The 27,448-nt window shown below is 41.5% G+C and overlaps 1 protein-coding gene across 1 annotated transcript in view; it reads right to left on the reverse strand.

Annotated features, from left to right (window-relative positions):
* The window catches only part of FAT3 (FAT atypical cadherin 3), a 191,834-nt gene that overhangs the window by 125,612 nt on the left and 38,774 nt on the right, over positions 1-27,448 (reverse strand). The window contains exon 6 of the mRNA XM_039222360.1: positions 1,227-1,541. Coding sequence (XP_039078291.1) covers positions 1,227-1,541 — 315 coding nt within the window. The remainder of the gene's footprint in view (positions 1-1,226; positions 1,542-27,448) is intronic.

A 27,448-nucleotide genomic window follows, 5' to 3' on the forward strand; every position in this document is an offset into this window, starting at 1 on the left:
GGAGTTCTGAATGATCAATCCCACCACTGTGTTGGAGACACATGGAGGCAGGGGCTGAATTTTTGCATCAGTTAATTTTTGGATATGGGCTGCTGGACTGGGGTGGGAGTGGAGAATCTCCTAGGCCAAGAAGTTCAGCCAAGGATGATCATCTTAAGAAGGGAACAGCTGTGAGCCCTGAGCAGCCAACACACACAGCAGTTGGGGCATAGCTGCCCCATCCTGGTAAAGGGGATCTGTGTGGGGCACCAACAATTTCCACTATAGTCCCTCCAGTGTCAAATCTCATTGTCAAATCTCACACAATTATAATAGGACATATTATATCAGAGCTACTAATGGTAGACACAGAGCTAGTTTTTTATTATCCACTTTTCTCTGCCCACTGTTCTGAGTATGCTGTTGAGTAGGGAAAGAAACCCAAGTCCACACCATAAGAATGAAAAGACAAATCAAGGGACTCAGACCACCCTTTAAAATAAAAAGGACTGACTTTATACAGCAGAGAAGGCTGTAGACTAAGAGAAGGACAGCAGATGGCTCTAACTCTTGACAGTTGTTGGGACCCTGGAAAGTGCCCATCACTTGTAAGGATGACCAATCTCCTTTCTGGGATAGGTGCAATATTTCTAAAGTGGTTGGGGGTGGTGGGGGCAGGCTGACATTTTAGATATGGGAATTTAAGTCTCTATATGAGATAGTGCTCATGTTTTTTGTTTTTGCTTTTAATTTTCTAATGGTAAAAAATGTAATCATTTTTTAATTTAAGCTTTTTCACTTTTTTTCAGAACAAGCATAGCTGTGGTTTGCGTCTCACAATTTACACAGCTGAATTCATGTCCTATCACACTGTCAACAGTTACAAGAGTTGTTTTCTTTGGGAAGTATTGGGGACACATTGAGTTACTGATATGTTGAATGGTGGATGTGATAGGTCACTCTGCTATTCTTCTACCCTAGGTTTCCATCTATGCTGAGTACCTTAAAATGATGTAAGGCTACAAGAAGTGTCGTTGAGTACAGACTGTGTACTGGGAATGGGGGAGGTTTGCTGACAGCACACAACCAAAGGAAATGATCTCATTATTTAAAAATATCACTGATATAGAAAGTAGCCTTCCAAACCTGGATGGCTACCTAAAGATTTATTACTCAAAGGAATATACATGAAAAAGAAAGTAACTCCCACCACCCATGCATGTTATTGAGGTTCAGAAAAATCTTACCGTTAGGATGTCATAACTCCCTGCTGTAAACTGCTTTCTGGAAGATACCATGCCAGTTTTAGGGTCAATAAAAAACTTTCCATCATCATTCCCATCCACGATACTGTAGGAGATTTCTGCATTGGGGCCCTCATCTCTATCAAATGCAAAAGCCCTGTAAATGGGTTCTCCCCTCTTCTTTCGATCACGTTCTGGCAGCTTGATCTGGTAGACCTTCTCTGGGAACTGGGGCTTATTATCATTTTCATCCAAAACCTGAACCACCACCCAAATGGTGGACTGTTTTGGAGAGGAACCGCCATCTGTCACAGTCACCTGAGTTTTAAAAGAGAAAAAGCATTTTACAATCAGAATGGAGAAAAACGTTTCTGCTCCCCCTACAAAAGGTCTAGTCTATGCCTTAGGGCATCTCAACTTTTCTTATTCCTATATAGTTCACGGTCGATGCATAACTTTTCACAGTTCATCCGTAAAAGCAAGGATTGACCTACATCCAGTAATGGAAATCATTGCTGAAAGGGTAGGAGGGCACCAGAGCTCTCCTTGTGCTATGGCATGGAGAGGAGGGAAAATACAATTGACTTTACAAAATGTACTGGCTTATATAAACTTAGTGGACATAAAATATGCACCCTAACAGACACAAAAAGCAATATATAATCATTATTTCATGTTAACCAATGGATATTTCTTCTAATTCTTGGACAATGATATCACCATCTAAATTCTTTCAGTTTCGCTTTATTTTCTATCTTCATGTAAAATTTGCGAGTTTTACATTGACACTGTACAAAAAGAAAACTGAGAAATATGCTTCATAATTATGATGGCTCATTGTAAGTGCATTTGACAGTCAAAATATATTTTTAACAGTAGCAAAATAATTTATTTCATCTCTGGGAAACCCGAGGGGGATGGATACTTCTTCCCATATCTCTGAGATGCTATACTTATGAGTATCCGGGAAGACAGAGAGAGGGGAGAGAAACGAAGAGCAGGTATATAAAGAATGTACATGGCATATGTAAAGTCTTTGAGTCTTAGTGTGAATAATCTCCTTGGACATAGCGATAATAATTTTACCATATTAATACTTGTACACATAGATGGTGACACAGTTAATAAAGCACTCTTGCATGCACTGTAGCATTCATTCACTTTCCCAAATACCCTCTTCAGGAACTGGAGGCTTATTTGTTACCATTGTACAGATGAGTAAACAGATGTCCCATTGCTACTAAGTGCCAAAGCCAGGTATTAATAAGTTTTTGGCAACTCCTAATATCCCATGTGACCACAAACCTGGAAGAACCTATAGTTCATATTTAAGTCATTACCTGGAATAAGACAGCTTATTACATCAAAATATATTTTGGGAGGCTAGAAGGAACAGAAGGGCATACTCGGCCCCAATAAGAGAAAAACAACAGTGAATTACAGCACCTGGCCATCCAGTTTTTCACCTAATAAAGCAACCTGACAGGAATAATGGAAACAAAGGCCAAAAATGTGGGAAAACAAATTAAAGGCTTTTTGCAAAATGGAACTACAATCTAGTTGAGTTTCTCTTACAAGCCGCCTAGGAGAATGGCTTTAATAGACTTAAGAGAAATTTTCATAGGAGTTCTTGCTTTCTTTGAAAAATCAATCAAGTTTCCTTCCAAAGTTATTTTCCCAATTGGTTTGTTATGTTTCACAAAAGAAACACGTCAGGACCAATATGTGCCAAGACTAGATTTTGACTCTTGAGGTTTTCCCAGACACACTGAGCTCCTAAAGAGGCACATTCTGCTGTAGCTGCTGAAGTAAAATGTTATGCTCCTGGGTGAGTTATGTTGACCAAAACACACTGATTTCTTGGCCACTCAGCTTCTCTGCTTCTCTTTTCTCCTTGAACAGCCTCTTTCCAAATCCAGACAACTCCCACTGCCTTCACTGTGCACAAAATCACCTCCTCGTTGTTTCTCCATTAATGCCCTGCAGCGGGCTCTGTGAGGGGGCTGTGGGGCTGTGCCGGGGCCAGGTGGCTGCCAAGGAAAGGAGAGAGACCTTCTTGGCTGTGGTTCACCACTCACTCGAGGATCCTGGTAAAAATGCTTTCTTTTGGAGGAGAGTTGGATTTACAAACCCAGGCCCTCTGGTGTCTGTTTACAGACAGGGAAGGGTAGTAGCCACACAGCTGTAAGCAGTAGCCATGTCTCATCTCAAGCACCCAGCTGTTTTGCACCTTCAGGCCATGCAGGCATCCTGGAGTCCTCAAACAACAACCCTTTCGTACAGGGCTTTTTTTTTTTTTTAATGTTTATTTATTTTGAGAAAGAGAGAGAGAGACAGACAGATAGACAGACAGAGCATGAGCAGGGAAGGGACAGAGAAAGACGGAGACATAGAATCCAAAGCAGGCTCAAGGCTCTGAGCTGTCAGCAAAGAGCCTGATGTGAGGCCCAAACTCATGAACCTGTGAGATCATGACCTGAGCCGAAGTTGGACGCTTAACCAACTGAGCCACCCAGGAGCCCCCATCCAGGGCTTTTGCACATACTGCCCTCTCTCCTTGGAGTGCTCTCCCCATTCTTTCACTTGGGTCTTCCTCACATCCTTTAAGTGGAGATGAAATGCCATGTCTTCAGGGATGACTTCTCTGAGCCAACAGACCAAGCACCGGCCCCCAACTCCATCCCAGTCCCGATGAATGTATTTTAAATTACCTGATACTTTCCCTTTGTAGCACTTAGCTCTTGTGGAAATGAATTAAAGAGTGATTCTTTGCCTAAGCTGATAAGTGGTGTACGGGCAAACAAACTTAGCCTGTTTTGTTCACTGCTCTCACTCCTGTGTCAAGCCATAGGGACAACATGCTCCACAAATGCTTACTGAATGAATTAGACTCCAATTAGTCTCCTACTTGGGACACCTCTTTAGCCAAAACAGTCTCACCTTGTAAAACCTGCAAAGACCATTCCAGGTCCTTCACAATGTAGCCCCAAGCTGCCTTCCCTGCCTCCTAGCCTAGAACTCCCTGACCTCTTTATCCATAACTTCCACCACTACCTACAGCTGAGCACTCTCCGGTGTGTACTCCTGTGCCCAAGCCTCCTCCCCCGTGCCAAACCAACATGTTCAACTATTTAATAGCAATCTGCTTTCCAGACCTCTTACATGTGCCCAATACCCCAAAAGTCGTGGACTGAAATCATTACCCTCAAACCTTCCCCTTCTCCTATTTTCATTCTCAGTGAACGACATCCATACCTACTGACACCCTGGCCTGTTCCAGAACCCTAGGCATCCACCTGGAGTCTCTGCTCTAACTTTCCACATCCAACCAACCTTGGAGGCTGGCGGGTATGTCTCACGTGCACGTTCTCGGCCACGCTGCCCCAGGCCACGCCTCCGTGACAGCTTGTTTGGATTGCCCCAGGAGCCTGCTGGGTGCCCTGCTCCACCCTTATTATAAAGTGTTATTTTTGCCTTAAAAACTTGATCATGCCACTGACCTTGTATGACACCTTTCAGGGGCTCCTTGAGGACAAGGAGCTGGGTCAACTTACTTATCATCTTGTATTATCCACCCCTTTCAGCCTCTTTGCCCACTTACACTGTGAGCCTGGGAGGTTCGGAGGATGTCATGTTTCTAAACCTCCAATCCACAGCACAGCTGTTTGTCTCCGTGGAGTGCCTTCTCTTGGGACTATACCTGACTCATTCTAGAAGATTCAATTCAAATACTCCTTCTACGAAGTCATTCTGCTTCCTGCAGACAGATAGAGGCATCCTCACCCTATCCCCACTACACTGAGTGCATAACTAGGACACTAGTTATCATCTGCATTTTCTTTTATCTTAAAATTTTTTTAAAAATGTTAATTTATGAGAGAGAGAGACAAAGTGTGAGAAGGGAAGGGCAGAGAGAGAGGGAGATACAGAATCTGAAGCAGGCTCCAGGCTCTAAGCTGTCAGCACAGAGCCTGGTGCAGGCCTCGAACTCACCAACTGGAAGAACATGACCTGAGCTGAAGTCAGACACTTAACTGACTGAGCCAACCAAGCACCCCCTTCTTCTTCTTCTTTTTAAAGTTTATTTATTTATTTGAGAGAGACAGAGAGAGCACTAGTAGGGGAGGGCACAGAGAGATGAAAGAGAGAGAGAGAGAGAGAGAGAGAGAGAGAATCCCAACCAGGCTCCATGCTGCCAGTGTAGAGCCCGATGTGGAGCTTGAACCCACAAAGCCATGAAATTATGACTTGAGCTGAAACCAAGACTTAGACGCTCAACTGACTGAGCCACCCAGGTATCACCTGTGTTTTCAAGCCACTGTTCCTTGTTGGTCTCCACTCAATCCTTCCAGAACAACCCTAGGTCAGGGATTCTTACTCATTGTTATGTTCTAGCACCTGGTATGGCCCTAAGTGCCAAATAAACATTGTTAAATAAAGTTAATAATTAATTTACCCCAAACTCATCCCTAAGATAAGTGGAGAGAGCATTCAGACACTGAAGAGTCTCTGTTTCTTCATCTGAAGGAAAATTGGAGACTGATAACATATGATCTCCTGAGTGCTTCTTGCTTTGAGTCTATGAATGGAGGTCATGTAAAGCTAGACACAACTTTAACCCTGCACTATGGGTTCATACCCACCTTATATCACCAATCCCATGATTACCCAAAATGATATCTAGCCACTTCTAAAACTGTGCTGGTCACTGCAAACACTTATTTACAATCCACCAAAGTGATCTATTCATGTATTTGGCTCTTTCAGTATGCTGTGAGCTACTCAAAGGCAGGGACCTTGTCTTTTCCATCTTTGCTAGAACCTGGTGTACTCTTGATAATGCTTGCTGAACTGAACTACGTCATTTCTGACCTCAAAGTCTTCATTTCCATTTTTTATTTCTCTAGACCCACTCACATGTCCAGCTATGTTTGTACCTGGAATAGGAATCGTTAATGATTCAATCAGTCTTTTAGACTTCATACCTTGTGTTGCCTTAGGTTTCAACCCACCAGCTGGAATTAGTCTGTATGCAATAGGAGTAGCAGCACTGGAGGTTAAAGCAAAACTAACTGAGATAAATCCCCACAATCTCCTCCTCTGCATCATTTTCCATTAATGATGAATTAGCTATTGTTTAGAGATTATCCCTTCTAGCCACAATCTGACAAGGGAATACTGAGCCATCCTAACCTGGATTTTCTGTTCTCACCATTGATCAATAATCAGTGGTTTGGCAATTAATCAAAAGCCTGGAAGATTAATTTCTTTAGGTGCTTCTGGCTAGCATCTAATAAAAGGAACCACAAACAGCTCACTACCACTGAAAAGTACAGTACAGCCCATTTCATTTTTCTCTCGTGCCCTTGGGGTCTGTGTCTGTCAGGCAGAACCAGAGGAAATCAGCAGGACCCAGTGGATTATAACAATAAAACCACAAAGAGGAGCATGTTGATAAGCCTATTTCTAAGACCAAAGATGGATGGACATCGAGAATTCTGGAGTTATGGCAGCTGGTGGAAGGTCATGTTTCTTACTCACTGAAACTACTTGATGTATTTATATTTGTTGTCTCTCTCTGTGGTACAATATAAGCATGCAAGCTGCCTGAGTGTGGAGACCTTGTGTCTTGTCCCCGGCCTTGTCCCCAGTGATTATTGAGAGTATCTGAAAATATATTTAATATTTCTAAAATGGAGAGTTCAATTCTGGCATTCTCCTCACTTATTAATTCATCATAAATGGCTATTTCCAGGCCATTACACTTAGTGTTGTAAACCTCTCTTCAGGGATTACATATCCCCTTTCCTATACTTTATATTTATTCTTGACATTTTTTCATCCGATATATATATATATTAACTTATATTCTTATTTATTGCATGTCTTCCTTTATTAGCAGATGAGCTCCATTAAGCATAGATTTTCATCTATTTTGTTTACAGGTGTATTCCTAGCGCCTCCCACAGCAGATGCAGTAGGTATTCAACAGATATTTGTTAAATAAATGAAAAATTCATCCACTTCCTTCTAGTTACAAAACTCTTTTCAAGGCAAATTGAGAGAGAAGCCAACCAACTAACCAATCAACAAAAACATGGTTTCATATTAAATTCACCCTTCCCTCAGGCCCCAGGTCCTCTGTAATATTCCACACCTGCAATCATTTGGCCTCGGTTTGGATATTTTCAGTAAGACCAACTCAATGCTTCATGAAGCAGCTCATTTGTTGTTTGATAGGTTTGATTTATTCAAAGCTCTTTTTTAATACTAAACCTGAATCTACCTGAATCATTAGCCTAGACTGCCTGTAGCTTCTCATAGACTAGTTTTCCTTTTCTTAAAAATTATACAGGAAAAGTCAAATTCCTCTTCCACATTGTCCCAGTTATCTACTACTATGTAACGCAAAACCAAGTGGCTTAAATAATCATAATGCTCTTATTATCTCTACAGATTTCAGAGGTTGAGTGGGGAAGTTCTGACTTGGGGTCACTCGTGCAATTACAGTCACAAGTGACTGGGCCTGTAGTCATTGGACACGTCTGTTGGGTGATAGTAGCCATTGTCTGGGACCACAGTGCTTCCTTGCAGCATGGTGGCTGGATTCTAGGAGAAAGTAGGCTAAAGGACAGAAAGTGGCAAGTGCCAGTTTCAGAAACCAGCATAGCATGACTTGATCCAAATTCATTTTTTAAAAATTTATTTATTTTGAGAGAGATAAAGCATGAATGGGGGAGGCGCAGAGAAGGGGAGAGAGAATCCCAAGCAGACTCCACACTGTCAGTGCTGAGCCCAATGCAGGGCTCAAACTCATGAACCATGAGATCATGACCTGACCAAAGTAGAACGCTTAACTGACTAAGCCACCCAGGTGCCCCACTTGATTCATGTTCTATTGGCCAACAGTCCCAGAGTCAGATTTAAGCACAGGGGTCATAAACCTCACCTCCAGTTGCAAGGAGGGTTACATAATTACATAATTTGGGGGGCCACATTTTAAAACTGCCATACTCATAAAATCCTTAGGGCTATTTCAGAATCCTCATTCCAGACTGAAAAGCTCTAATTCATACAATCATCTCTCAGGTCATTCATTACATATAGTGAATTGCTATTCACTATACTGGTTACCTCTTTCAGTATGGTTTCCTAAGTATCAACTTCCTTCTTAAAATACAATGGCAAGGAAAAAACAATGAAACAGCAGCATGCCACACTTACTTGGGCCTGTGGAAACTATCTCCACTACACTAGAGACAGTCTCACCTCTCTTTATTCAGTCTGGGATAGTGTGTAGTTGGGGGGGCGGGGGAGGCAGCACAAAGCTCTGTGATATGAATGAATTAATCCACTTAGGTCTTTTTCCTGTCAAAAACAATAAACTATTAAGTGTGTGGTTTCTTTTGGGGGGACTTAAGAGCAGGATTTTATCAATGTCCCTATTAAATTTCACCTTACTGGAGGAGTGCCTGGGTGGCTCAGTTGGTTGATTGCCCAAATTTGACTCAGCTCATGATCTCACAGTTTTTGAGTCGGAGGCCCGTATCTGGGTCTCTGCTGTCATCTCAGAGCCTGCTTCAGATCCTCATTCCCTTTCTCTCTCTATCTCTCCCCTGCTTGTATTCGCTCTCTCTCACTCAAAAATAAACAAACATTAAGAAAGTTATTTATTCAAGAGCTCACCAAGCAGAAAGGACCAAATGAGAGAGACACACCTCTTGCTCCTTTAATTGTTCTTTAATAGTTTCCTTTAATTCCTTTAATTGTTCAAACAATCTCATGAGATAGGTACTATTATTAAACCTATTCAATAAAGATACTGAATTTACAAACTTGTCCTAGGTCACAGTGCTCATAGTGGCAGAGTTTGTTTTAAACCTGGCAGTGTGTTTCTAAAGCCGGGATGGGCAAACATAGCCCATGGGCCAAACATGACCAATTGTTTTTGTAAATAAAGTGTTAGTGGGATGTAGCCATGCCCACTTATTAAAATATAGCTGCTTTCCGGCTATGAAAGTATAGTTGAGTGGTTGTGACATTCACAAAGCCTAAAATACTTATTATTCAGGTCTCTACATAAAAAAAATTTGCTGACCTCTGTTTTTTTTTTTCTTAATGTTTATTTAGTTATTTTGTGAGAGAGAAGGGGAGAGACAGTGAGCAGGAGAGGAGGAGTGAGAATCCCAAGCAGGCTCCGCACTGTCAGTGCAGAGTCTGATATGGGGCTCGATCTCAGGACTGTGTGATCATGACCTGAGCTGAAATCAAGAGTCAGATACCTAACCATGGGAGCCACCTAGACCCTCCCTTGCTGACCTCTGTTGTAAACCTTATGTTATGTTCTGCTGCCTCTTTTGCCAGCTTTGCTCAGTCCTTTGCATAGTAATTTACGTTGTCCCTATTTTTCACACAAACCTGGTAGACATTGCCACTTCTTTTTTTTTTTCTTTCATAGTTTACTGTCAAGTTGGTTTCCATATAAAACCCAGTGCTCATCCCAAGAAGTGCCCTCCTCCATGCCTATCACCTCCTTTCCCCTCTTCCCCACCCCTGTCAGCCCTCAGTTTGTTCTCAGTACAAGAGTCTCTCATGGTTTGCCTCCCTCTCCCCAACTATTTTTTCCCCTTTTCCTCCTCCACTGTCCTCTGTTAAGTTTCTTCTGATCCACTGATATGTGAAAACATATGGTATCTGTCTTTCTCTGCTTGACTTATTTCGCTCAGCATAACACCCTCAAGTTCCATCCACGTTGCTACAAATGACCAGATTTCAATCTTTCTCATTGCCATGTAGTATTCCATTGCATAGATAAACCACATCCTCTTGATCCATTTGTCAGTTGATGGACACTTAGGCTCTTTCCATGATTTGGCGATTGTTGAGAGTGCTGCTATGAACATTGGGGTCCATGTGCCCCTATGCATCACACTCCTGTATCCCTTGGGTAAATTCCTAGCAGCACTATTGCTGGATCATAGGGGAGTTCTAGTGTTAATTTTTTGAGGAGCCTCCACACCGTTTTCCAGAAGGGCTGCACCAGTTTACATTCCCACTAACAGTGTAGGAAGGTACCCTTTCTCCACATCCTCGCCAGCATCTAGAGTCTCCTGATTTGTTCATTTTAGGCACTCTGACCGGTGTGAGGTGGTATCTCAGTGTGGTTTTGATCTGCATTTCCCTGATGATGAGGGACACTGAGCATCATTTCATGTGTCTGTTGGCCATCTGGATGTCCTCTTTGGAGAAGTGTCTTTTCATGTCTTCTGCCCATTTCTTCACTGGCTTATTTGTTTTTCGGGTGTGGAGTTTGGTGAGTTCCTTATAGATTTTGGATACTAGCCCTTTATCTGATATGTCATTTGCAACTATCTTTTCCTATTCTGTCGGTTGCCTATTAGTTTTATTGATTGTTTCCTTTGCCATGCAGAAGCTTTTTATCTTGATGAAGTCCCAATAGTTAATTTTTGCCCTTGATTCCCTTGCCTTTGGAGATGTGTTGAGTAAGAGATTGCTGCGACTGAGGTCAAGGAGGTTGCTTCTTGCTTTCTCCTCTAGGGTTTTGATGGCTTCCTAGACATTGCCACTTCTACTCTACAGCTAAAGTCAGTGAGGGTCAGAAGTTAAGGAACTTTTGCAAGGCCACTCAGCCAGTAAGTGACAAAACACAGGTTCTCACCCAAGTCAATTTGGCATCATAGCTCATGCTCTTTTCCCTACCTGGCACAGCCTGTGTAGAAGCATCTGGTAACCATCTGTTTAAAATTCCCTCCCCAAATGTGGCTGTGGATCAACATCAAACTCATAGTGGTGCTTTGAGAGTCAAGCTTTTTCCTCCTTTGAAAACTGGGACCATCTTTGACGGTCTTGGGTCTTTCAGCACCCTTCCTGTTCTCCTCAATTGCTTGAAAACTGCCAAGAGGTCTTGGGTGGCAGCTGTGACTTCTTCCAGCTCGGTGACTTGACACCCAAACTTATGTAGTGCAGCCGCATCTTCTCCTGCTATTTTCTTACACATCTACATCTTCAGTCCCCACTCAAAATGTGCTCTACACTTCTTGCTAATAAAGGAGCTGGGAGGCAGGAGGGAGTGGGGTGGCTTTCACTTCCCTGCTATCTCTTTGTATCAGGCACTCAGTCATTACCCTATGCAGGCACTCTTCTAGGTGCCTAACAGACACTAAGCCATTTATCCTCAGATGAGTCCTGGGGGAAGCAGGGAGGGTGATGATCCCCACACTCCGGTTTAGAAACAGGCACAAAAAGTGAAGTTGATTCAGCCTGATCCAGGGTCTTGTCCCCAACCACTACCCTATGCTGTGTCTTACCTAAAGACTTGCCCCAACTAGTGGGTGTGGCCACATTCTCCCTCCTCTGAACACAGTTCAAACATGCCCTACCAATGCTCTCAGCATACCCTAGCAAGACACTAGCAGTTTACTTCTCATGTTGCAGGTGGGAGCTCAGCACGTCAGAGCACTGTTACCACCAATCCATCTGCCATTGTCTAGGCTGATCATGCCCCCAATATGGCCCATTTGGGCAACCACACTTGGCTGCTGCATAGTTTCTCCCCATCCTGACAATGCTCCTTCTTCTTCCTGAGGACTTTGTGCCCTTACTCTGAGTCTCCTGATTCCAGGAGCTATTTTGCACCTGATACAAGACAGAAGACAAACCTTAAAAGAGATTTATGTTTCCCTCCTCTGTCTCATGATCAAGAGTCTCAAGGTCTAGCTAATAGATTTGTATAAGGAAGAAAACTAAAGATAAAGCCATTTAAACTAAGGCAGAACCTCCAACCACATGTGACAAATATGTTTCAGGTATACTGTGATATTGAATATCCTAACGCTTGGGTAGCTGAGTGTGACCTCATATAGCTGGACCCCCAGGGCTGGTGATCTCTGACCAGGGTTAGCCTTTCTCTTTACCTAAAAGTATTATACACATGTTATCATTTTCTGTGTGTACTACAATGGGAAAAAGATTATGAAGCCCTGTAATAAATGACTAATGTTGTCCTTTCTAGGATCTGATTGCATTTTAAAGCAATATGCCTCAGGAGGTCTCTGGATCCAAAGGACACACTCTCTATGCATAGGTTTTTATTTTATAATTGTTGTATTTTAAAATGTTATTTATTTTGAGGGAGAGAGAGAGAGCATAAGCAGGGGAAGGATAGAGAAAGAGGGAGAGAGTGAGAATCCTAAGCAGGCTCTGTGCTGTCAGCCCAGAGCTCAACATGGGGTATGAACTCATGAACAGTGAGATCATGACCGGAGCCAAAGTCAAGAGTTGGACGCTTCAATGATTGAGCCACCCAGGTGCCCTTCTATGCATAGGATTTTAAATGCGGTGGCTGTTGACAATTCCAGGGAGGATGCTCATCTGTTTTCACTATTGTCTTACAAGACCAGTTGTAGGTAGCAATGTTCTTACCCTTTAAGTCTCCATTCTTAGTCACCACACAGGTAGGCAAACAGATGAAGGGACCCACTATTGAGTATTTTCTTATCCCTGTCACATTCTCACATGCACTGAAGAGCCTCAGAATACAGGGAAACTTACCCCTATTATAGTCAGGAAAGCACATAGTCCTCAGACATTAAAGGAACTCACGAGTAAGTGAGAATTTAGATATTATTCTGGTTCATTCCACTTGCTTTACAGATGAAGAAACAAGTCTAGACAGATAGGCTTCTTAGACCAACATCATATTACCAGCAATAACCTTCCTTCATCTTTCTAAGACATTGGCTCCAGGATTCCAAGCTGCCTTTTGAGCTTCAAATGAGGCCTACTATTCATAACTTCTCAGCTGTGTGATTTCAATATTGCAGAGGCTTTAATTTAGGTATTTTTCAGAATGCTAAACTCTTAAGAAAAGGAAGAAATGTGTTTAGAGTAGATGTTGTGTTTAGCTTTTATGTTTACTTTTTATCTTCAAAATGTTTCACAAACGTTAAATACTTAATCCTCCCATGATAGCAGAGAAGTTGAAAACAACTTTATCTCCTTTCTGCAAGTGGAGAAATAAACGACTTTCTCAAAGTTATACTCAGGGGCTGATATTAACGTGAGGGCTGGACTTCAGACCCGTCTGCTGGTGGGCTCAGACTGCTGCATTGCTGGGAAGGCAAAGTGCTTCCTGTCATTTCTAGAAAGAAAACTACGTACAAACAGTAAATTAAAGGGTAGGTCTCTAAGGACGAACAACTCTTAAAGATAAACCTTCTGAAAGGTAAAATCATTGAACTAAAATTAACTGGCACTATCACCCATATTTTCCAAGGAGGGAAGGAAATAAAAAGCCAGCTTTAAACCAGCTGCCCTTGGCTTTATTACATGTGATTTGTCTTATTTGACCCATAATTCGGCATTAAGAAATCACCCGGAGATGGGTAGGTGCTCCAGTCACTTACCATCCTGCCTTCCCCAGCTCATAAGGCTGTCCCCTAGGAAGAGCTGAGGGACATAATCTCTGGGCAGTGCAATAGTCATGTCCTTGATATTTCCAGTTTCAGGAAGTTAGATAATTCAGGATGTGTATGCTTTCTGGGTTCAATACCTTTGTGGACTGACTTATTTTACATGGGGAAAAGTCTTCCTTTGAAATAAGAAAAAGGAAGAAATGAGGAATGAAAGTAAACAAAGAAATGGGGCACCTGGGTGGCTCAGTTGGTTAAGCATCTGACTTTGGCTTGGGTCATGATCTAGCAATTTGTGAGTTCGAGCCCTGTGTCAGGCTCTGTACTGACAGCTCAGAGCCTGGAGCCTGCTTTAGATTCTGTGTCTCCCTCCCTCTCTGCTCCCTCTCTGCTCGTACTCTGTCTCTCTCTCAAAAATAAATGAAAGTTTAAAAAAATTAAAAGAAAGTAAACAAGGGAAGATAGGAAGAGATGAGAAAAAGGAAAAAGGAAAGGAGAGAAAAAAAGTATGGAGTGAGGTAGGTAAGAAAAGAAAGGGAGGAAGGACACAGGAAAGGCAGACATGGAGGCAACCTCCTGGGAAGAGGTGAAATCTAGGAGGCATGGGGGGCAGCTTTTTGAAGAGAATGGGGTGCCTTCCCTTCCGTGTATGGAAAGCTGTTTAGAAAGGCATGGAAACCAGAAAATCTATTCACTAAGTGCTAGAATTAGCAATCTTTGGGGAACCGATGATATAAATCTGAGGAGAGTTTATCCTAAACTATTCTCCAGAAAGTTTGTTTGTCCTAAAAAAGTTAAAAGCACAAACCAGAGGTGCTCCATGATCCATGGGACCATAGAACCTAGGTCTTCGGGCCAAGGAATTGTGCCATTTATTTTTTCCATCTCTCATTTTACCCAAGATGCTACATTACCAGGGAGACTTAAGACAAAATCTGCCCATGATCCATCCAGAGATCCCTGCTGAGCACTTGTGGTCTGTCTTCTACAGAGCATGAATTCCCACAAGGCTGTGAGCCACTCCAGGGACTAGCCTACACTAGCACATAGTGGGTCCTCAATAAATGTTTGTTGGTTGGATGCATGTGTGAACCTTGCATCTCAAGACAATGAAGGTACCTTTTCATCGCCATGTTTAGACCCAGCAATTTCTAAGTGGCCACTTTTTTAGAAAGATCCTTGACAAATTCACTTTGGTAGTGGCTGCTAAGATTATAGCTTTGTCCAAATCTCTTCTTTGCACTTCAGGAAATACAGTATTTCCCAGCCTGACATCTCTTAAAGCCTTTTTGCCTGCAGAGAGGTATACATCAGCTACTAATCTCATCACATTTCCATTTCCTTCCAGGCTCATCTGCTCATCATTTTCTATTCATAAAACTTGCTTGATTCTAATCTTTCCTATCAGCAGGAACTAAACACCTCCTCAAAGTTTCTTTAGAATAATGGTGATTACCACACATGTGCTAACTCCCCCTTTCAAACAGATGGGTCCAATCTATGTGCTCACATGTGGGCCATTAAGAAAGTTCTGCTATGAACTAAGAGGTGACATCACATTAGCCCCAGGACTAAATCCCCCTGTACTATTTCGTAATTCGCTTGACATCCTGGCCTTAGTCAATATGGTATTCCACATTCCCCCCTCTCTGTGCAAAAGAAACCACCAGGTATGAATTACAATGTGAAGTGTATATTGGTAGCCTCCCTGTTTTCCAGCACCGGACCTCACAACGTTTACAGTGGCAGACTCTCACGCCTTTCACTCCACTAACGATGCTTTTTGGATTTGAGCACTAACACTTCCACCAGACACCAGATTTTTGGTCTTTCTTCCCACAATAAAGACTTAATGCAAAAAATAAATAAAGGCACTGTCTTAATTACTAGCTCTGAAAAGAGCGTTACTTCTCTCACTCAGCAATTCAACACAGGGTTTGCCTGGCAACTTAGCAGGTCATTTAACACCTTATCTACCTAAAAAAATGAATTTTAAATCTATCAACCTGAAAAAATTAGGCCCATGTGTATGGATGAGAGCACGTATGGAATAAGGTAAAAATCATGAAAACTGGTGGCCCAGAGATAAGCTTTTTGGGGGCCCATGCAGTGTATTATAAAAATTTCTGCCAACATTTATAACTAGAGAGGTTTTGTATAAAAATTCAAGTTCCCAGCTTCTCCTGAGAAATCAGGAGTGGCCCACCGCTGTCTATTGTGCTTCGATGCTTCAGCATGTGAGCTGCCATTCATCATCAATATTGTGCAGAGATTTTTCTTGGAATAGAGAAATTCTTCTCACAATCTACATTCTTATCAAAAAATGCCTACAAAAGATAGCTGGAGAAGGCTTCGCATTCAAAGACAAATGGAAGAGAGCACATTTCTTTCTGTAAGTGAAGCACATTCCTGTACACTTCATATGCAAACGCTCAGCCTGCTCTAGACATTTGAGCTTGGTAACCCTCGGTTCAAGGTCTTGGTAAAATCTCTCTGAAATGCTAGGATGCATATTTTAATATGTGGCGCAGATAAAACAACAGCTCTTGGCAGAGACAGTTCAGAGCAAGAAGAGTGACACATACATCATGGCTTATTGCGGCACTAGGACTTCAGGGACTATGATTTTATAAAAGTCAAAAAGAAGTTCCAAAAAAAACTAAGACATCTTTAGCCCTATACTCATCTAAACAACAAATATGAGTCATCTTGAACCCTTCTCTTGCTTTCCTCCCACATCTCATCAGCCATTAATGAGGGACACTGCTGGCTGTGAATCAGAAATAGGTGTCCCTCCTCAGAATGTGCCTGGAGGCACAGCTTGGTAACAAAGAGCATGCGCTGCATTCAGTGCCCTGTGATCTCCTCGGCCAGGTGTCCCTGAGCAGGCTGCACCCTATCCAATTCTAATGGCAGCCCAGACAATTCTACCTCTGAAATGTCAATTGTATCTCTTGGCTCTTTCTTTTCTTTCTCAGGGTCAAGCTCTCAGTATCTCAGCCCAAGCTGTGGCACTGGCCTTCAACCTCATTTCCCTGTCTCCAGTCTTGTCTCATCGTGGTCCATTTTTCAGAAGGCCAGAGAATCTTCTAATATGAAATTCAGATGATGTCAGTACCCTGCTGAGAGGACTTCAATGGTTGCCCACTGCTTCAAGCAAATTTTAGAAATTGCGCCATGGAGAACATTGGTCCTGCAGTGTGCTTGCCTTAAAAGAGAAAGTCCAGGATCCTCGGAATCTGGAGAGCAGCATACGTCAGCATACGTCTTTCTTGGAGCTTTACAATGCACGTCAATCAGAGTAAAGTAAAAGCAAAGAAGCCGATTTCACTTTGTTTAAACCAGTATTTCCCAAGCTGATTTGACAACAAAACCTTTTTGTTGAGTGATGCTTATTAATATCCTTTAGATTTGCTATTTCAAGGAATACACTTTGGGAGGTGCTGAATTCATTACAAGGTAAAGCCCACACACTTCAGTATCAACCTGCAAGATTCTTTAGTATTGATACAGCCTATTTACTGGGCTACTCTCAGCCTCTAGTTTCTATCCACCCTGTATCTGAAGTTTCAGTCACAATTAGATCACTTAATTCAACACAGATATACTGGTACTTAACAATGTGCAGTATTCTAGACACTGGGTGTACAGTGGTGAGCAAGATGGGCCTCTTTCCTGCAGGAAGCTCACGGTCTACTTGTTTTTCTAACATGGCACATGCACTTCAATGCCCTTCCACCTTCAATTGGGGTTCCCACTGGACAGGATCCTCTTTATTCCCTTATTCCTATAGTTCTTATAAAATCCTCCAAGGCCAGATGCAAATGTCTGTTCCTTTATGACACTTTCTCAGAGACCACATTCTGGGAGAATCACTCCTTTATATGATTTGCTTGACTTTATTCAGGTTTGTCCTCTTTAACACTCTCGCATTGAACTAGCTTGTAAGCTCCCTTGGGGGAAAGACAATATTGCATCAGTCACTACATTGTGACAGGCGTGACGGCCGATACATAGTAAATGCTAAACTAACATCAGTTCCTTTAGATTTTCATAAGAGGCATCAGGAATGAGGCTCTGAACTGGTAAAGGAGTTATTTATCTTGCTTTGTTTTCCTACTTTTAACAGCATGTTATTTTAATTTTGAGTCATAGCAAGGATCTTAGATTGCTAATAAATTAGGATAAATTAGGTAGATATCCTGTTGGTTAGAAACAAACATTATTCATTATCTCATTAACAGAGCTATTAAAAATCCTGTGTACTCTTATATTAATCACACAACAGGTAGGGTTTGTTCTTTCCACATAATAAAATTAAAACCCCTGGGGAAGCACGTCTCGGGATACAGGCTATTAAAAGAGAAAGATGGGTCATCTTAGATACTTAAAGTATCTTAATTACTTTCATAAGACAAAAGGGAGTATGTGTAAATTTTAAATAAAGATCAATTCAGTAAGCTTAAATAGATTCAGAAGGACAAACTTGAGAATGAGCGTAATGGCCAATGTGCACTATTTAGGAAGTATTTATCATATGTCTGTTTTCAGCACATTTGTCAGAAGGCCAGTTCTTGCCTTCCAGGAGAATGTAAGATGCATACACCCAGTGCTTGGTCTAAACTGTAGTTCTCTTCAGAATTTATGCTCATTTATATCAAACCACTTGAAAACTGACTGTTTGTGAGTTCCCTGAGGGCAAGAACTTTCCATTCTCAGTACCTAGAACTGATAAATGAAAGAAATGTAGGGGACAAGTAAACTGCCTTTTGGTCGATGTGAAAATTCAGATATGACAAACATTAGCCATGAAACAATTCCATACTGTGTTCAGAAAAGGAAAACTACCAAAATATGAAATGTAAATCCTATCCATCGAATGGAAAGCCTGGAAATCTTAATAATATAGTAAGGAATTATAAAACAACAACAATGATATGGGTGTTCTAGTACCCTTTTTGTTATAAAACCTTGAAAAGTTGAATGATTGGTACAAAATAAAAAAGCAGCTTTCTTTTTAAGCGTGTGTGTGTGTGTGTGTGTGTGTGTGTGTGTGTGTGTGTAAGTCCCCTCTCCCAAAGATAAGGGGAGAAAAAAAAAGCCAAATTATCTTTTGACCACGAAATCAAATAGACTCAGAAATCTAATAACTTAAGACATTGAATAATCACCTGAAAGAATAATTTAAAAAAAGAAAGCCTAAAACTTGCACTCTGCTCCCAGTAAACACTCGTGGGTTTAAATTCCATTTAAAAAGATTTCTCCAGGGGCGCGTGGGTGGCTTAGTCGGTTAAGCGTCCGACTTTCGCTTAGGTCATGATCTCGCGGTTCGTGGGTTCGAGCCCCACGTCGGGCTCTGTGCTGACAGCCAGCTCAGAGCCTGGAGCCTGTTTCAGTCTGTGACTCCCTCTCTCTCTGACCCTTCCCTGCTCACGCTGTCTCTCTCTCTCTCTCCTAGAAATAAATAAAAACATTAAAAATAAATAAATAAAAAGATTTCTCCATTTTTTCTTTTTCAACACTGGAAGCAGTGGGCTAAGCAAGCACATTCTCATCATTATGCCTCAGGGGCAGCCCTCACCACCAAGCCTAAGTAATGTAAAACCAGTGGCTGGTGAAATTTCTGCCCATGTCAAAAGCAAAACAGATGAAATATGTTACATCATGGAAGATAAATGACCGTCACATGACCCCCGGAGTCGATTAAAAATGTATAACTCAAGTTGTGCATTTGTAAACTCTAGAAATAGTCGTTTTGCCCATACAAAAATATTGAAAAGTCCTTTGAAATGAAAGACTTTCCACAAGCACTCAGTTTCTCTGCTGGGTGCAAATATAATACAGTGGTTTATATAGACGTCACTCTACAAACTTGATTTTTATTCTCAGAGTATTATTAGGATGATCAAATATGACTCCCTATTATGTGTTGCACTCACACAGGCCAGAGTTGTTCCCGTGGTTTACCAGATCTACCCTCCCCATTCATTTTATGAACCAAGGAATAATAAAATTGTGAGGCTCTTTCTTTCTTTTTCTATTTTCTCCCAAAACTTTCTTCTCGGAAGATCAGGCCCACAAGTACCTATGTGTGAAAGAGATCCCTGGTGGGCAGCACTGGAGAAAAGTGAATCATGAATAATGAATATCTCTTTGTAAGATTCTACTTAGCGGGCAGCTGAAACTATTTTTACTTTATGGCAAAAGCTCTTGGGGAGAAATATTCCCAAATCACGTTTCACAACGTGTGAGAGACAGCAGAGATCGCCAAGCACTTGGCAAGATTTACCACCAGAATGCACGCTCACGAAAGGTTGAGTTATTCGCTCCAATTGTCCTGGAAACTCTCCTGTAACTTTGTGAATGAGCATGTTTCTTTTCCTTCTGGCTTTGTCAAAGGAGTACGTCAGATGATCCCAATACTCGACCAATGTAAGAAAAAAATTATTCACTAAAATATATGGAGACTGTCCTAGGAGGTCTTCTATGACAGTAATAGGAACGAGCAAATAAAGCTCCTAAACAGAGTAGGTTTTTACTAGAATGAAAAACTCTGCAGAAAGCTTATGATAAAAATGATTTTTGAATAGACTTAAAGGCGATGAGGATTTCTACTGATCATAAAGAATTACTGGTTTTCATGCTCCAATGAATAGGCCCATTACCAAAACATACAGGCTCACAGCCTTCCCCAGACATCTCTAGAAATTATACAAACAAAAGATCACATGAGGCATCAGGTGACTGCAATGGCAGCAGCTTAAGACCACCAGGCAATGATGTAGGACGGCTATCTGGGTTTTAGTCCTTTGGTTTTGAAATCCAATGGTCAGGGGCCCAGGACACATCACTGCAGTCAGGGCAGGCTGGGTGTGGACGACATGTGCTCTCATACAGCTGCTCCCCTAACACACTTCAGAAGCTCAGGCCAGCTCAAGTCTTAATGCCCTTTTTCAGTGCTTCTGAGTTTGTGGACATATACCATTAGGGTGATTTATCTTTGAAAACGACATGGTGACAAGGACCCTTCATATTCTGGGCCCCTAACCCATTCCAATAATAATATTGAGGTCACCTCATTCATGCCACGCCTTCACAGCACTTTCATATCTGTGCTCTCATTTGATTCTTTCAACAGATTGATGAGGGAAGTTGGTCAAGCAGTATTAATCCCATTTTATAGCTGAGGGAAGACCCAGCAAGGTCAAAAGCTTTTCCTAACATCACTCAGCTCATAGGTAACAGTGAGGTCTCAGAAGACCTAGCACTTTGTGAAATCCAGGCTAAGGTTACCACACCCTTATAGACTCAAAGGGCATGAGCTCAAATTCATCGACACTCCTAGGAAAAACCAGTTAAGAGTGAGGAAGGACCATGTCTTCATATATGAAAGTATTATATTTTTATATCAGAATACTTTGAATTCACTAGTCTCAATCTGAAATATGTATTGTACATTCAATAATTACTTCTTGGGGGACGTGTAATGTGAGTGCATTGTGGGGGAGAGAGAGAGATCAACATGACCGAAAACATGGTCTCGGCCGCTACATGAGCTTGCTGCCTAGAAGAGATAACAGGCATGTTTACAAATAAGGAAGGGATATTGGAAGTGGGGACAGCTCTATATGTGGGCTGTGTAAAAAGTACTCAGTCTATGCTATGGTGCCATTTTAAATGCCGTTCAAGTATCCTGGGGAACCTGGTATTTTAAAGGAACGTTCTCTACATTTGGAAAATCAAAGTCTTAGAAAAGGAATATGCATCATTGATTTTTCTTTTTAGCTGGTGATTATGGAATTCTTCCTCATAAAAAGGGATGTTTTCAAATTTATCTGGTGATGTATTAGTGTTGTTTTAGAGGGCTCCCCAGAAGACTTCTCAAGGTTCTGCTTATCCTTAAGACCTATATTTCTCACAAAATGCTATCGAAGAAAATATCATAGGTTTTACACACCTTTTTAATGGGTTTATGTACTTCTAGTTGTTTCTCTTCACCTTCTTAGAATCAAGAGGGGTGCCAGCTTCTGGGTGACCTGACACCAAGGACATCAGGGCAGAAGAACTAGGTTTCTCAGGCTTGTTATATAGCTAAGCAATTCCTAATATGGTATGGTTCCTGGACTTCAGTTATGTGAGTTATGTGAGTAATGCATATTCTGATTTCAAGTTTATGCTTCCCAAACTTCAGTCACTGATTCCGCTGAATTTTAAAAAGCTGCCTGAAATAGACTGAGAATTCTCACTGCTTGTTTTTAGTAATTCTGTATACAAATTAAACTAAGCAGGTAAATTCTTATCTAATGGCTGGGTCATCATTATTCACATGACTATATCATGTGTTCCTTTATGAATAAGCTTTCATGCACACACAGTGGTGTAGACATGTACATATTCTTTAATGGCGGTTTAGGAAGAAGCTTTCAGTGAGGTCCCTTAACCTGCTTTTGGATTTCTGGAAGTAGGGATTAGGATCAAATGACTTGCATCTGACATCACCACATTATGAAAGGACAAAATGCTCTTTGCTATTCTTTAGCTCATAAATACTGTGTCTATCCAGAGAGAAACCCTGTGTGTAATGAAAGGACCCCATCTGAATGGAAATCAGATGCTAAAACCAAGGGCCGGTATATCCTCTTTGTTACGGAGTGTAATCAGTAAACCTGGCAGATTACTCGAAATTCCAGTGTCTTCCCCCTCTGCTGACAGTACACTTCATCTTCTGCTTTTCCAAACATTTTGAATTGTGACTGAGAATTCAGTGACGTATTACTGTTTCAGTCTCTTGAAAGTTGCAATTAAATACACTGTAAGTGGATGTCACTTTGCCACCTTTTTGGAAAGGTATAAGAGAAAAAAATTAGCCATCAGTGGAAAAGAATTCATAGTTAAGGGTCTTTCTTCTTCCTTAACCACATTTTGTTGTCTCTTTATGGCAACAAAGGTCTATAATCAGAGTCTGGTTCCAGCTTTCTAAAGATGTCAATGAGAGGGTAAGGGTGGGAGGTTCGTAGCTCCTCTTTATATGTACGAAAGGAGGAAAACATAAAAGACCACCCCCTAAAGTGACTAAAATTGCATCTGAGTGACAGATCTTTTAAATAAATGGACTTTATAGCTCAAATAGTAGGAATCTTTTCCTTTCAAAAGGGTACGGTGTTGCTCTATTTATGACTTTCTTCATAAAGACAAAATTTTCACAGAATCAGTATCTAAATGAGGCCTGGGTGCTTTCTGGAGAGTTAGGTGGGACGAAGCTAATAACCTCTGGCTGCAATTCAGAGATGAAGGTCTAAGTCTCTGAAACGCATTCGTTCTTTTAGCAGTCGTATGAGGGTCTGGCCAAACACCTAAAGGGTCAATTGGCATTATTTTCTATTACTTAACAATTCTGCCTCCAAATGCCATTCTTCTACTCCATTTCACTCTTCAGCAGTGTAATTGTGTTCTACTGAATCGATGGGAATCATTTTCATGGTTATCTGAAAGCAGCCTGGTGGCCGGTGGGTGAGGAATGACAGTGTGCCCTGAGGAGGGTGCACATTTGGGCTTGGCGAGCCTCTTGCCAGGCTGGAGTCATGAAAATCACTATCTTGTTCATTTCAGGAAGCTGGTAGGCTGGGCCACCTGGGCTCAGGCTCTTTGCTTATGCTTCTCAAATGGCAGCTCCAGATGGAGACAGGAAATTGTCAGAGTCAGCCCAAGTCGGCTGCCAAAATGCTGAGACTTCTCCATGGCCTCAAAGAGTAACTTGGTCCCCAACTAGGGAACTGTGCCGAAGTTAACTAGGATCACTCACTCGAAGAGCCATCTCCATGCTGGTGGAGAGAAAAACAATGCTTCTGGGTCACATAGGCTTGCGTTCTGTTCTGCGTTCTTCCCCTGTTTCTGAGATGCACTAACTTTCAGCAAATTATTTAAATGGTGTCTCTATATCTATGGCTGTGAAATGGGAATAGCAATACCACCTCACAGAGATTTTACTAGAATTAATGAAATACTGTGTTAATTATTCAGCAAATATTTTTAGAGCACAAACTACCTTCCTGGTAGGCACTGGTGATACAAAAGGAAAAATCCCCTATCTCTGCTCCCAAAAGCCTTTTCCCCCAACATGCAAAATGACAACAACCATAGCTTAAGCCTCCCCCCGCATCATGTCACACAATTGCCCTTTCTTTTTTGTGATGTGAACATTGAAGATTTACTCTCTCAGCGACTTCCCAGTACATAATATGCTATTTCCAAAGAAGACCCCCAAATGGCCAACAGGTACCTGAAAAGATGCTCACTAATCAGAAAGCAAATGTGGATCAGAAGCAAAATGAGCTATCACCCCATGCATTTTGGAATGGCTACCATCAAAAAGAGAGGAGATTACAACTGTTGGCAAGGGTGTGGACAGAAGGGAATACTCATGCACTGTTGTTGGGAATGTAAATTGGCACAGCCAAGCACTATGAATCTAGTAGTATATATGAGTATCTAAAACAGTACCCTGCATGTAGCTGATGTCAATAAATGTAAGTTCACTTGTTACTAAATAATTTTCCTTTAACAGTTAAAAAAATTATTTAAAAGTGGTTTTTAAATTATATTAATTATTTTTGTAATTTTTCTTTAAAATTATTAACATGTTTGGGGCACCTGCGTGGCTGTGTTGGTTAAGCATTCGACTTTGGCTCAGGTCATGATTTCATAGCTTGTGAGTTCAAGCCCCATATCGGGCTCTGTGCTGACAGCTCAGAGCCTGGAGCCTGCTTTGGATTCTGTATCTCCCCCTCTCTCTGCCTCTACCCTGTTCATGCTCTGTCTCACTGTCTCTCAAAAATAAAATAGACATTAAAAATTTTTTTAAATTATTACATGTTTATGGAGTCAGAACATTAACTGTTATCATTAATTTCTTTCTATCTATCTATCTATCTATCTATCTATCTATCTATCATCTATCTATCATCTATCTATCTATCATCTATCATCTATATAGGTTCGTCCTTACATCCTTCTAATTGTTCATTCAGGCAGCCACCAGTCTAACATACAGCCTCCGGAATGAATAGGAGATTTAGTATTCAGAGGACCTCTGGGCTAGGTGGCTAAGAATTTGAGAGCAAAACCTGCATAAAAATACTGTTTTTGATGATACTGGCCTCATGGAATGGTCTTAATGCAAATGGCTTTGTCCTTATAAGATAGTAAAATCCTCTTCCAAGAAAGAACCTTGTGTGAACTGTAAGGATTATTCTCTCAGAACTGCAGTTCAATTTTACAATCATCAAAATGCCTATGATTAGCCCCCTAGTGACCTGAAAGTGTTAATGCTACTTCCCGAAGTGTCAAGCAAACAATCTAGGAAGACATTTTTTTTGGTGCTGGAAAAATCAGGATCATCCTTCAGCAGGAGGTAGGGTCAGGTATGCATGTCCTGAGTCAGACAGGATTTGCTCAGACTCTGCTGGGAGTCCCTAAATGCTGGCATTCTAGAATCCGTGCTTGTTTATTCACACATTCGGTCAGCCACCAAGTTCTTTGAACTCTACCATCAAAATCTACCTAAAAGGCACCTCCACTTCCCTATCCCTGTTTACCTTAGTTCAGACCCCATTCATTCTCTTCTAGACCAGGGCAATAGCTTCCTGACTTGTCTCTTTTAATTTGGTCTTGGTCATGCTGTAATCCATATTCCTCACTGCGGGCTCAGGGAGCATTTTGTGAAGCAAATATGATCCTTTGCTTGCCAACATTTTCAGCATGATTGCACAACAAACCTGCACACCATGCCCACTCTTCTCTCTGTTTTTGCACACATTGCTCACTCCTTCTTTGTGGAATAAACACACTTTATTCTTTTTTTCTCCTTGCCTACCTAGCACTTTTATTTTTTCATTTCTGAGTACTTACTGTGTTCCAAGAAAACAAGAGTGTTGCTTCTTTTTTTTTGAATAGTAGCCTTTATTTTTTCCCAGTAGTGTTAGGTTTACAGAAAAGTTGATTGAAAAGTACAGTTTTCACATACTCCCTCCTCCTCCTCCCAGTTTCCCCTATTATTTATATCCTTAATTAAAAATTTTTTAACATTTATTTGTTTTTTGAGAGACAGAACATAAGTGGGAGAGAGGGAGAGAGAAAGAGAGAGAGAGAGAGAGAGAGAGAGAGAGAGAAACAGAATCCAAAGCAGGCTCCCAGGTCCGAGCTGTCAGCACAGAGCCTGATGCAGGGCTTGAACCCAAGATCATGACCTGAGCTGAAGTCCAACGCTCAACCGAATGAGCCACCCAGGTGCCCCATATTTATATCCTTTATTAATGTGGTGCATTCCTTACAATTGATGAAATAATATTGGTATGTTACTATTAACTAATGTCTCTAGTTTACATTAGAGTTCTCTCTTTGTATTGTAAATTTCATGGGTTGAGAAATCAATATGGACGTGTCTACCAGTCTAGTGTTATATAGATTAGTCTTGCTGCTCTAAAGTTTCCCTACACTGTACCTACCCATCCTTCTTTCCCTCCCTGCAAGATCCTGGCAACTACTGAACATCTTACTGTCTGCAAAGCTTTGCCTTTTTTAGAATGTCATATAGTTGGAAGCATACAGCATACAGCTTCTTCAGATTGGCTTCTTTCACCTAGCAATGTGCTTTCAAGTTTCCTCCCTGTGTTTTTGTGACTTGATAGCTCATTTCTTTTATCTTTCCATTGTCTGGATGTACAATAGGGTGTTTATCCATTCACCTATTGAAGGACATATTGATTGCTTCAAAGTTTGGGTGATTATGAATGAAGCCACTATAAACATCCATGTACAGGTTTTTGTGTGGCCATAAGTTTTCAACTCATTTGGGTAAACACTGAGAAATATGATTGCTGGATCCTATGTTTAATTTTGTAAGAAACTTCCAAACTACCTTCCAAAGTGGCTCTTCTATATTGTATTCCCACCAGCAATGAATGAGAGCTCCTGTTACTTCACATCCTCACCAACAAACACTTTGTCAGTGTTTTGGATTTTAGTCATCTTGATAGGTGTGTAGTGTGTATCTCATTGTTGTTTACTTTCTCCTTTTCCTGGCTCAAGGGTTCTACCTTTGTAATGTCCTCAGAACTCTTTTACCTAGTGTTGATGTTACTGAATCATAACCTCTATAATTACTACGGTTTTCAGAAATTTGTATGCAATGCAACTACCACTTAGATGCTGAATGAATATTTTGTTAATCATAACAAATTAGATAAATAAGTTAATGACAGAAATGTAGATGTAGCCTCGATGTTATTTATAACAGAAAAACCAAGACTGGATGTCACCAATAACTGTAACACTTCAGAATCTCAGTTTCAAACATAACCTTGTGTGATTATCATCTCCTACCCCCCCCCCCACCTCCCGTGTACTCTTGCTCAAACAGCCCCTTTACTCATGAGCCCACGTCCATTGGTTCTCTGCACACTTTCACTACCTGCCACGCCCCTCATTCAGCCCCTCCCCACTCAGCATGGACTCCCTTCTAACCCACTCAAGGGCTTTGCTCTTGCAATTTCCTTGTTTCCCCTGGATCACCAATGGTAACTCCATCAGTACTGGATCCTTTGTTTAGAAACAAAAATACTCTTGGGGTGTCTGGGTGGCTTAGTCGGTTAAGCGTCCGACTTTCACTTGGGTCATGATCTCACGGTTCGTGGGATCAAGCCCCGCGTCGGGCTCTGTGCTGACTGCCAGCTCAGAGCCTGGAGCCTGTTTCAGTCTGTGACTCCCTCTCTCTCTGACCCTCCCCTGCTCACGCTG

This window comes from Hyaena hyaena, unplaced genomic scaffold (assembly GCF_003009895.1).
Source record: "Hyaena hyaena isolate Hyena2069 unplaced genomic scaffold, ASM300989v1 scaffold_1111, whole genome shotgun sequence".
Lineage (NCBI taxonomy): Eukaryota > Metazoa > Chordata > Mammalia > Carnivora > Hyaenidae > Hyaena > Hyaena hyaena.